The sequence below is a fragment of the Pinus tabuliformis genome, chromosome 5_2 (genome assembly GCF_031772625.1).
Source record: "Pinus tabuliformis cultivar Carrire ecotype Pingquan chromosome 5_2, CPIR1, whole genome shotgun sequence".
NCBI classification, from domain to species: Eukaryota; Viridiplantae; Streptophyta; class Pinopsida; order Pinales; family Pinaceae; genus Pinus; species Pinus tabuliformis.
Genome location: NC_142306.1, coordinates 295,813,071 through 295,825,992, shown reverse-complemented (window position 1 = coordinate 295,825,992; position 12,922 = coordinate 295,813,071). Strand labels below are relative to the sequence as shown.

General features: G+C 34.7%; 1 protein-coding gene across 1 annotated transcript; it reads right to left on the bottom strand.

Moving 5' to 3' along the window:
• Positions 1 to 697: 697 nt before the first annotated feature.
• Positions 698 to 3,702, bottom strand: LOC149158720 (protein NUCLEAR FUSION DEFECTIVE 4-like). Its single transcript, XM_089434076.1, has 3 exons — positions 3,211 to 3,702; positions 1,864 to 2,798; positions 698 to 1,196 (listed from the first exon to the last, which is right to left on the bottom strand). The coding sequence occupies exons 1-3, from the start codon at positions 3,535 to 3,537 to the stop codon at positions 698 to 700; spliced, it is 1,761 nt and encodes a 586-aa protein (XP_089290202.1). The 5' UTR covers positions 3,538 to 3,702.
• Positions 3,703 to 12,922: the final 9,220 nt, after the last annotated feature.

Below are 12,922 nucleotides of genomic sequence, written 5' to 3'. Positions count from 1 at the left end.
TTTTGTATCATGCAAGATGCAAGAGACTTGCTCAAAGTATTTATCATATAACATGAACCAATGTCAAAACAATGGGAAGAGAAATAGGTCCTTTGACAAAGAACACTATATTGATAAATGTAGACCAAAAGGAAAGAAGAAAAAGAGGAGGATAAGCACAATTAAAACTTCACATTGTTGATTGGATTTTCGTTATTAAAGAAAGGTGAAAAGGAGTGAATTGAGGGGTTAGAGAGCACGGGTTTGAAGTGAACTCTTGATTTAGTAAATAGGTACCAAATAAACTTTCAATTTGAATAAATACAATTTCAATTTGAATAAATACAATTTCATTTATTAATGTTTATTTTAAAATTAGATAATAAAATTGATAATTAATCCAAATGTTATGTATGGCACGGAAAAATAGAGTCAATTTCTCGTTGGGGTCTATTCTGCAACCGTCATCTTCAATCTTTTGACACGTAGCTGTCCAATATGAAGTCTATAGTGTGAATACAATCATTATAAATATATTTGTCCATTTTTAATTGAATTATTACATAAAAATCTCCCTCCCTCCCTATACTTTGTCGAGCTGGTGAGGTAAACATTTACCGCCAACTTTTAATTTCACAATAATTTTGTTTATTTGCGATGAGATCTCTTGCCTGTTCGGCCATGTCCGGACGCATATACATTGTATATATCACGGGGTTCAACTGTGGGGTGAGTGGTGATTTTGATAATGGAGCCTCTGATAGAAGGCCCGTGTCCTGAACGACAGAATCAAGCTCAGTACTATGCCGATCACGCAAACCGAACCCCATATGAGAAACGTATCGTTGTAGCGGTGGGTTCCATGGCAAACAGTTGAGCCAATTCTATGCACAGGAGGAGCCGAAATCTGATCAACCGGTATTTTATTCTTCTTGGTTCTGTCATCGTAGAAAATGCCGGCCAAATAGCCCAAGGCTAGAGATCCCAGAGGGATGTTTATGACCAGGATATTATGATTCACCCCGAAATTCTTGAGGCCGAATAACTCCGAGGTGATGGAGATTGCAATGGAGTTTACCATCCCTGTGAAGAATCCCAGGATGGCTGTGCCCACATACAGAGCGACGCTGTCGTTGATTAGAAGCAGGAAGAACGAAGCTGCCATGGGAACCATCGATATGCCGATCCAGGCAGGTCTGGGGAGGCAGATTTTGAACCTGCGCAATAATTTAATGAAATGCATTAATTTTTTTTTGATGAATTTCACTTAGTTAGGGTAGTTTCAATTGTTGGTTTTAGGTTATAGTTGTTGAGGGCTTGAACTTGATGCAAGAAGTTTAAGGCAATGGAATGTACATATATGGAGATTGGCGGCTAGGTTATCTTTATTTTGATTCCAACTTGTCCTGACGATGAAGCACATTAGTTGGCCATGTGATTTTCGCCGAAGAATCTTTCTCTAAATTGATATGGATCACAAAAGCCTTAACTCTATTAACTATTTCGAGAGTTCCATAAATGTCAAATTGAAAATTTCAAAAATATTTTAATATGGGAGAGAAGAATTCAAACTGTTGAATTGGCTGGTCAAGCCAATCAATTCTAATCAGTATTTCTGAATGTTCTGATCAGTATTTCTGAAATCTACATTCAGAATTAAGTTCAACCTGCAATTTTAAGAGTATTTCAAGATTGGACAAATGTCAGATTGCAAGAATATTTTAGAATCAGGGAATAAAAAACAATTAAATTAGCTATTCAAACAATTGAATTCCAATTGGTATTTCAGAAATCTACAATGGAATTTAGTTTAAGTTCAACCTGTAATACAGGTAAGTTCAACTGAAACTAGGAGGTGGGAACATTTGGTATGTTTGGGAAAACCTCAATAAGTAGTCGGGCGCTGAAGACGCCAGACGGCCGAAGAAGCTGGAAGAAGACGAGAGTGAAACTAAGATGGAAGCTTTGGAGTAACCGCGGGACTCTGCAATTTGGCCTAAGTTGCTGATGAATACCAAACCCAACGTACCTCCGCAGAGATAGACCAGGAAAAATAGCCAGAAATCAATGCTTCTGATCAGTTGGATTGTGTTATGATCCTCCCCAAGGACTGCCCGCCTGGATTTCGGTTTGGTCTCCGCCCGAGTCGCGCTGCTGCTGGGGCTGGTGGTTTCTTGATCTTGAATTTGCAGGGGCAATTCAATTTCAGTTTCGTCTTTGGATATGGAGCCTCGTTTGCTCATTTTATTCATTTCAATAGTTGGCTCGGGCTCATCTTTCTCATCGTCGTCCAGTACATCGATTGCCAGGACCCTCTCGTCCCGATGTGCCTGCTCGCGTTTTATGGCCGCCTGGTTTCTCAGTTCCGTGACAAAGAGCGTAGCAGGGAGTGTCACACGAGCGAGAAGAAGGCCAAGCAGAATTAATGCATGTAGCTTGCCAGAGGAGGACGAGAGCGGCTGAAAGTCCATGAGCAACAAATACACACCCGTGACTATGGCGATTCCGTAGGACATTACTGCTAAGAATGGCCTCTGCATTTGCGCCCTTTCCTTTTGTTCCGCCCCTCCGACGAAGGGCAGAGAGAGTAAGCAGACCATGGCAGGAACCACGGCGTTCAAGAGCAGGAAAAGGGATTTGTTGGGGGGAGCTATTGCGGTCTGGATGGAGGTGTAAACCGCCGCGCTCAACCCCACGTAACTGGTGGAGAGCCCCAGCGCAAAGCTTCTCTCGTTTGCAAATTTTCGAATACAGACCAGGTAGGATACCGTGTTGAACCAGCAGATGCTGTTGCCTGCCAACATACAGAGAAGAAATGCCTGCCAACATACAGAGAAGAAATTACATAAAGAGAAGAAATTACAGTAGAATGATAAGCCCCTGTTTCTGGATGTTTTAGTGTATGTATATATATTCTGCCTCTGGATGTTTTAATGTATGTATATATATCCTGCTTGATATTTCTGCTTATAAATTTTACAAAATTCCATGTTCAATATATACATCCTCTGAGACATAGTGACCATAGAACCTCTGAAAAAATATACACCCCATTGTAGATATAAATCACAGTCTAGACATATTGTGAAGAGATCAAGATAAAACCATTTTCTACATGATGTTTATCCCCTAATTTAATACAAAATTACAAATCTTTATAAACCTCAGGTGCAATTACAATTAAGGCCAGTGCCTCATTCTCTGTATGAATGAGTTTCAACTTTCACCTACCTGCCAGTATGCCAAAGGAGAAATCTTCCAGACCAGGGAGAGCCACTGGACTGCATAGCCCACTAACCCCAAGCAGCCGGCAATTAGGAGCACAGTCCACAAAGGCAAATAAAGAAAAGCGAGGCCTGATAACCAACCAAGGGCCTTCCCTAGATCTGAGGCCACTGCAAGATTGTTGAGCTGGACCTGGTCGATGCCCAATACTTCCTTCAGCACCGAGGAATAATCAGAGAAATCGAAGTTGGTTCCATTGATTACCTGCAGCCATATGGCAGTAACAAGGCCCATCCATTTGAATGCATCTTTTCCTCGCCAGTCACTCTTCATTGCTACCCCGCACGCTTAAAATGTTGAATCAGCAGGTGTTGCTCTGTTTAAATGAAGAAGCATAGCCGAGGTAGAGAAACTAGCTACTACAGAAAGCCAATATACAGCCCGTTTGAATAGCCATTACCCTGGATTGGGATAGAATTGGAGAAAAGTGAGCTAAGATTTGTGACCACTACCTATTTCTGGTTCACTTCATCAACGCCACTGTCAATTATATAGGTAAATAAATGAGGAATGATATTCTTTATGGTTGGCTAAAATTTGTCCTCCAGCACCCGCAACTTGATTGCAATTTGGGAAGAAAAGACCACAGACTACAGTATCTGTATTGCCGAAGTCCCACGAGGTAAACCATAATTGAGATTCAGATTCATGTACCAGGAAATCAAGTTTGAACAATAACCATTAATTAAGCATTGACTTTAGAGTTGAGATTGGGCACAACCGTGAGTTAATTTCTTTTATTGTGTGTGACAAACAGTCGGGTATGAGTAAATTTTTTACCATCAACAATGTCTAACTCTAAAACAGATTTATTGAAACCTCTGAAAATTCTAAATTTTCTATCTGATATTCACGAAAGTGATATCAAGATGCCATCAGCAATACGTTGATGTCTAACTCTAAAACAGATTTATTGAAACCTCTGAAAATTCTAAATTTTCTATCTGATATTCACGAAAGTGATATCAAGATGCCATCAGCATTACCTTTAGGTAGCGGGCTCTCTGTATAATTAGCATCAGGCTTGGCCACATTCACTTTTAGTAAACTGGATTTTTTAAGCATGTTTCCTCTTCTAGCACAGGGCACAATCACCATGTAAGGTTTGATCCTAGGTCTCCTAGCTGAGGAGTCTCATTCTTAACAGATTGTGCTAGTGAAACTTGACCAGATTCAGGAAATACTAAATTAAAAGGTCATCTTTATTTATATTGTAGATTTCGAAATATTCTAAAATTTATACACAAAAACTAGATCAAACAATTGACTTTGCTCTTCTCTGTCAAATTTTAAAATATTCACAAAAGCTGCAATCCACCTAATCTCAGCTACAATGTGTATCTCTAAGAAATAGAGATAACTTTCCCAACTGTTAAGCAGTATGACCTTGTCTGGTTGTATTTATTCCTAACATTCCAGAATCCATAAACTAAATGCAGATCAAACAATTGACTTCGTTTTTGTCCATTAAATTTTATAATATTTTCAAAAAAAATCCAATTAAATTCTACCACATTATATACTACCTACAAGGATGGAAAAAACTTTCCCATCCGTTATACGGTAATGACCTCGTCTGCTTGTTGTGGTTATTCCCAACGGCCACACCACGACCCCAACCGACAGGTAGCCATGGCCATCCTTTTAGTAGACAGTAACCAGAAGGTGGATGTGAGACATCTCATCCTTCCATGGGTGTGGTGAAATGCTGACTTCAAATAATCTGATAAACGCTTATTTGATATCATAAAAGAGGTGGTGAAAGAATTAAGGAAAACGGTGGCTTTATTGATTGAACTTCTCGTGAGTTGCAAAACTTAAAATACTCTCGTTAAAGGACAGTTATCATGAGCAATTATCTAGAAGTCTGAATTAACGAGTCAAATACCTAGGAATAAACTTTCACTAAATATCTATGTACCAGGATGCCTAACAATTTTTTTTTTTTTTTAACTGAACTCTTCATCAATAAAATCAATTCATATTATTTTTTTATTAACTAAACGCAAACATATGATAAATCTGAAAACGCTGATTTATTATCATAAAGCCTGCAGCATAACTGGTAGAGTCTACCTAGGTTTTATAAAATAAATGGATTCAAAAATACAGTTTAAAGAAATATAAAGAACAAAACAATGTAACCCAGTTAAAAGAAATGATATAGACAAATTCAACTTTAAAAAAAAAACTTGAATATCGGTTTGCTATCATAGAAGCGCTAGTGAAATAATTAAAAACAGTTTCTTTATTTAGGACCACACGCACTCCACTCATCTCTGGCAATCATGTTTTCTTAGCCACCATTAACTGCAGGTTGAAGTTCCACCCCTGCACGCTTTGCCTATTCATCGCATGCCCCTGTACATTTCTTGTTTACCTCGTCTGCTATGAAAGGTGCACGACATTTATTTTCTTCAAAAGTGCATACTTTTTGCTTACTCTCTCCCGTTGAATGCTTACTTTCTGTTGGAAAGTGCAAATGTAGCAGTTTATCTTAAAGATTTGCGAATACAGGTAAACTAATCTTAAAGATTTGTGAATGACATGTAACAGTTATATTCTTCAGTAGTACAAATTGTTAGGCTTTACTTGAAGTGTACGGTATCACATAAGAGTGACGTTTTATGCGCCCACTGATCGAAGGGACGATAATTTTCATGATTTTTTCTGCGTAGTTTAACCAGCGGAGGAGTTGCTCGGAAAGTTATGGAAATTTCAGTAATATTTAGAGAAAATTCGGCAAAGATTTTTATAAATCTAAGTTATAGTTGTTAAACTTCAAAATTTTAGGCGTCCTAAACATTTTTGATAGTGCTGAATCTATTTGGACCATCAAAAACACGATTCAAACACTGTTTTTACAAGATTTTTTGAAATTTTTTTGCCTGAATTCAGGCCACTTATAGCCATCTAAGGAATTCCTCGGCCAATTTTTTCTTCCAATTATTTAAAAACATAAAGCCTTTTTGGAAATATATATATATATATATATATTTATTTAAAAACAAAAAACAATGAGATTGAATTAAAATATATAAAAATAAATTTTAATATATATATATATATATATATATATATATATATATATATATATTTTTTTTTAAGAGGAATTGGCAACATAGTTAGGCTATCATTACCATTATATTTCTATCTAGGGGTCTATAATTTGTCCTCCACTTTATAAATCACAATCGCCAATTCAATGATACTTAATTTTTTTTAAGTTATATATATATATATACATTTGTGGGAGTTGAATTTCAATAGAGAGATTTCCTTCTTTCCACCAACCATCCAAAATAACACATATATATTCTTAAATTTTATAATTTAAAATATCAAATTATTGTATATTAAAATATATTTTAATAATAATGATTAATATAGACTATATAATTATATATGAAATATACGTAGTTTTTAGTTAATATAAATGGTATATTTGTCTATATAATTTAATTTTTTATTTATAATAAAATAATAAGTATATTTCTATATATATATTTTTAAATTTTGGAATAAAAAAATGGAAATTTGGAGTACTTCTCCACATTTCGTGAATCTAAGAGAGTTAAATTAGTGATCAACAACAACTAGCAACAATATCAAAGAATTTCATGAGTGGTTTTAGACCACTAGAGTTAACCCTTGGGGCTAAGTACATTTGTGTAATTAAGCTAATATGCATGTCTATTTCTTAATAGGCCTCCCACAGTTTTTATTTAATTACCAACATAGATCTAACTTTGGATCTACCAAGTTCAGAGAATGATCCAATCTCTCAAGATGTAAACCTCTTTTTAAGTGCAAAAGTTGAAGAAAAATTTGCAACTCTATAGATTTGAAGATGAATATATGTTGGTTTTGAACCAGACACAATAAAATATTTTAACTATAAGAAATTTTGAATTGTCACTTGTTTATATATATTTTATAGAATCATTTTGTTATTAATAATTTAAAAAATGTTATATATATATGTGTGTGTGTGTTTTTAATACTTTTTAAAATGTTATATTTAAACATGGAAGGAATTACAGATCTCTATCTTACTTTCAATTAGAAAGAATTTACATTTTCTTTTTCTCTCTTTTGAATCTTAATATGAACTCTATAATAAGAATGGAATAAATTATAAATCTCTTTCACAATGAAAAGTGAAATATAAGGAAAAAATTAATTTAAATTCTTTTGTCCTCCTATATAAAGTTGATATATAGATATTTTTGTTATTAATATATTTTTTTAAATGCTACATGTCAACTTAACATAGAATGAATTACACATCATATAATATCATTTTTACATGTTATTTGTCAACTTCATACTAAATAGTGAATGAATTATATATCCCATCAATTCTAGTCAATTTTTACGTGTCATTTTTAAATATAATGTTATGTTACAACATCTCTCTCATAGCCGAATGTAAATGGCCTCTCAATGCAATAATTAGATGGATGTTAAAGATTTAACTTCTATGGAATATTCATAGTAGTATTGGCAGAAATCAAAGGTTTATGCTATTTGAATTAATTTATCTCAAATTAATTAACTAAAGAACCATTTAGTTTATATGAGTCATTGTGTGTCTTTTGCAAGAGTTTACTTTTTCTAAAGTTGGCTCCTATCTTGGATCCCTCTTTATGAGATTTGAACATGAGAGCCAATGAAGACCTAACCCCACATAAACTAATTAATTTACCCCTTGATCCCTCTTAACACTTGATAAATCAGAATTAAAATGAGTTAATAATTTACTTTTCATATATAACATATTTCTTAACTAATAAAATTGGTAAAATATTAAGATACAAATTTGTGAAAAAATTTAAGAGAAAATATTAAAATAATTATTTATCTTTAATTATAACTAATCATAATATACGTATAATCAAAAAATTTAAATAATTAGAGCATTAAAACTTTTACGCGATAATGATAATTAGTTTACATAGAAAAATACGTTTAATAAGATTAAATATATATTAGTTATAAAGAGGATTTTTTCTTATTTTTTAAGAACTATTTTCATATGTTATTATCTTGTATCAAAATTTTTAAGCCTTCATGGGAACATCTCAATTCAATGTTTCACAATTTCAATGAATCCTTTGTTGGGTTCATTCACCTATTTGTAGTTACACTTTATAATCCTAGTGAAGTATGTCTTCATTTATGTGTTGGTCACATGGTATTGCATCTTTCAACATGGAGTATATAACTTTTAAGATAGCTTTGTGTTAAAAGGATTGTCTTTTCGTAACTTTGCATAATTTTATGGATAAAATTACCTTATCAAATTAATATGATATTTTCCTATTTTCTACGTAGAATTTCAATCTTAAGGGAGTACATGAATTTTGTATTAAATAATTATAGGTTTTATTTTAGTTGGGTGGTTATTTCATTATTATTTTTTTTAATTAAAAAATTTAAGAAGATTTTGTTTTCATCTTTTAGTTGAAGTTGTGTATGAGTTTATAAACTAGTCCAATGATATAAATTACATGATTAATAAATATCTATAGACATCAATTCATAATAAATATCAAAACACTTGCTTCATCATATATCTCACATTGCTAAAATTAAAAAATAGTATAAATAACTAAATCATAACTTTATTTAATATAATTATTATTATAAGTGATAAAAAAATTAATAAATAAGTTACACAAATATATATTTAACAAAAACATGTAACAAGATTCCTAACCATGGAGATTCACTCTCATTGTCATGGATATTTTTAATTTGTAGATAAACTTTGTTACAATACCATGATTTATCAATACACATGACGGTAAAACCATAACTTATTCATATGACATTATTTTAATTAATGGATTTACTTAAAAGGGAAAAAATGCATAACTACTTTGGAAATAAATCTAGGTCTTTGATTTGTGTATATGATTAAAAATATTCTAGAATATTTTATGGAGGTTAAATCCCTACCATCCACAAAGAATTATTGGTAATTAATTAAAATTATGATCGCACTTAGCAAGATCACTACCCATGAGGTTTAAACCCCCCACAGACTAACTAGTCTACACCATCCATATATATCCTAACTAGTCTTGTACGTATATAATAAGCATATAATAAGTGATGTAAGGCAGCTTACTTCCTACCACTCAAGTTAAAAACTATGTTACAAGAAAATTTGCATAAAAAATTATAACTTACATTGGGCTAAATTAATAATGGTTAATAGGCAAAAGGAATCCTATAGTCTTGCTTTCAGATGAACAAATAAATTGATATGTGAAGTGGATAAATTAATTGCTTTCTCAGGCACATGGACTTGTAAATCTACAATTTTACTCTACTAAGTCTACACATTTACTGTTTTACTCCTTCATAAGTGATGAGGAAACATAAATAATGGTGAGAAGCAACTCCTTGTAAATATATTTATTGCATCTTATTCCTATACTTTTTTATGCAAAGACTTGCTTAAATTATGATGGAAAGTAATTGATAATAAATATGTTATTTACTTCTTTCAAATCTTAAGAATACAAAATCACTACACAAATATCTACAAATAATGTACGAATATTGCAACCATATCCATAAATTATGACATAAAATATGTGAAGCAATTATTCACATGACATTATCTCCTAGAAAGACTGCAATAAGACCTTCAAGTTATGATTCAATTAAATGCCTGAAAATTATTTTTTCTAATAATATTAAAAAACAAATATCTATTTTTCAAAATTAAACTTTATAAGTTGAATTCATCAATACTAATAATGATTTAAATGGTAAAAACTAAAAAAAGTTAATAATGATTTAAATGGTAAAAACTAAAAAAGTTATTTTATGCGACCACAATATTTTATGCCACCACCAACAAACATATATTCATGTAATATCCTTAATAGGAAAAACGGATGACAAATAGCCGCGTAAAAAGCAGAGAACGTATACCCTTCCAAAGAATATAAGCATACGACATTATAAACTCCATCTAAACACCCATAATTCATACTCCATTTTAAAACCCATGCTTCATACGCTATACGCTGATCTGCAAATATATGCATATAAAAATTTCCATATAAGCGCCAATGGACCAATCTTAAAAAGAAGAGTTTATTATAATTTTTGCCCAGAGTGGTTACAATGGTTTAACCCAAGATCTCTGAATTATAACCCTGGCTCACCGTCGATCATGGCGTTAACGCAACGGCTTGGTGCTCCAATGTGTAATGAGGGACAGTGTTCCAGGCTCGGGAATTACGTTACAGAGACAGTGCCCAGACAACCTCCCTCGATCAACGTCTAAACAACTCGTCCTTCTTCCTCTTCTACGCTGTGCTTCGACGATCTTCTATAGTGTCTCACGCAACTGATGAAGAGTGCAGATGTCATTAATCGATTCAGCACTCCACACCGGCGTCGTCATGCAGAGGCTGCACCCACCGATGGATGCCACAAACAGCTCAGAGTTGCTCGCTCCAACGCTCACGTCCTATTACTGGACTGCCTCCATCGGTGTTGGAAAATGCGGATGGCTGCATGGTGGATCACTCTGTTTGCCACACACGATTTTCTTATCGGGTAAGGGACTCATGTGCAGACGTGGCGCAATTATCAATCTCTGGCAGTGATCAATCCTCCGGATTGGATGGGGGTTACTAAGACAAAATACGGCACCGCTCACCCATTCAAACTCAATTCCAACGTTGTTATATAATTAATCGATCACAACGAAACTTGCAGAGAAGATTTCAGATCCCAACCCTCGAACTGGAAATGTAAGATGTAAAAAAAAACCCTTTTCAAATCAAACATAAACAACTCGACCAACTAGGGTGATCGGAGAGACCAACGAAGTTGGGTTTGCCTACACGGGTGAGATCTGGGAGAACTGGAAATATAAGATGTACAAAAAAACCCTTTTCAAATCAAACATAAACAACTCGACCAACTAGGGTGATCGGAGAGACCACCGAAGTTGGGTTTGCCTATTCGGGTGAGATCTGATTCCCACTGAAGAAAGGCCAAGGATCTCACCTGAAATCCTCAATTGAAAACTTGCCTGACCTCTCAGAAATATCAGTGAAGAAAAGACCAAATTCCATGCCTTGCTCTCGTTCTTCCTCCTCCTTTTATAGTTGGGATGCTCAAAAGAAACCGCGGGAAAAAATAAAAACCATGGGCTAATGTCGTTTATTTATTACTACTATTATTATTAATATTATTTGGGTCCAACCAGTTAATCGGTTGGGGATATTATAGTCCCTCGGTTGGGGATATTACAGTCTCTCCTGCCAGAAGTTGCTTGCCTTGACGCAATTTCAATGCTAGATGTTGCAATATGGGCTCTCCTTCCGAGAAGTTGCTTGCCTTGAAGCAATTTCAACGCTGGATGTTGCAATATGTGCTCTCCTTCCCAGGTGGCATCTTTCACGAGAAAATATTTCCATCGTACTAGATATTCACAAATGGTCCTGCTTTGAAGCCTCTTCTCTCGAACCTCCAACACCTCCTCTGGAACTAGTTGAAGATGTCCCTCCTCATCTAATGGGGGTAAATCAAGTGATGATTTGACGTTTTCTCCAATTGCCTTCTTCAAGCAAGAAACATGAAATATGTTATGAATTCTGCTTTCTGCTGGAAGTTCCAGTTCATATGCCACTTCTCCTATCCTACGGGTAACTCGATAGGGCCCGTAGAATCATGGTTTTAACTTTTCTGCTCATTTCTGCTTTATGGTAGACTGTTTGTACAGTTGTAGCTGGAGGTAGACTATATCTCCTACTTCGAAACTCCATTCAATTCTTTGTCGATTTGTAGTCGATCCTGAGCTATTTGTAGGTTATCCTTGAGTTCCCGGAAAATATCTTGACATCCTTCACTAATGGTTCCCTGTTATCTCCAAATGATGTGTTTGTGAAAGATAGTGCCTCATATCCATATAAGGCTTGGAAGGGTGACATTCCTATGGACATGTGATAAGTAGTGTTATAGAAATATTCCCCTAAATACAACCACTTGGTCCATGCTCTTTGTTGCCCTGTGACATAATTCCATAAGTAACCTTCCACCCATTTATTCACTGCTTCTATCTGTGGGTGGTAACTTGTACTGGGAGTGAGCTCTGTTCCTACTAACCTGAATAACTCTTGCCAAAATGCTCCCATGAACCTGCTGTCACGATCATTGACAATGGTTTTGGGCAACCCATGTAGACAGAATACTCCTTGGAAAAATATCTTTGTTATCTGAGATGTAGAACTTTTGGAGGAAATCACAAAGAAATGGGCATATTTGGTCAGACGATCTACCACCATGAAGATACAATCTTTGTTTTGGGATGAGGGTAGCCCTGTGATGAAGTCCATGGAGACACTTTCCCATTTTTGTTCCGAAATGGGCAGTGGTTGTAACAAACCTGCGAGGTGGGTATGTTCCACTTTATTGCTCTGACAGGTCCCACATTCCTTGATATATTTGATAATGTCCTTCTTGAGTCCCTTCCATGTGAACCTTTCCCTGATGGTCATGTAGGTCTTCAGAAATCCTGGATGTCCTGCTAGAGGGGAGTCGTGGGTTGCTTGTAGGATCTTCATTTTTAGCCGTGACTCTGGCACTAAATAGATTTGGTATTTATAATAGATAATGTCATTGA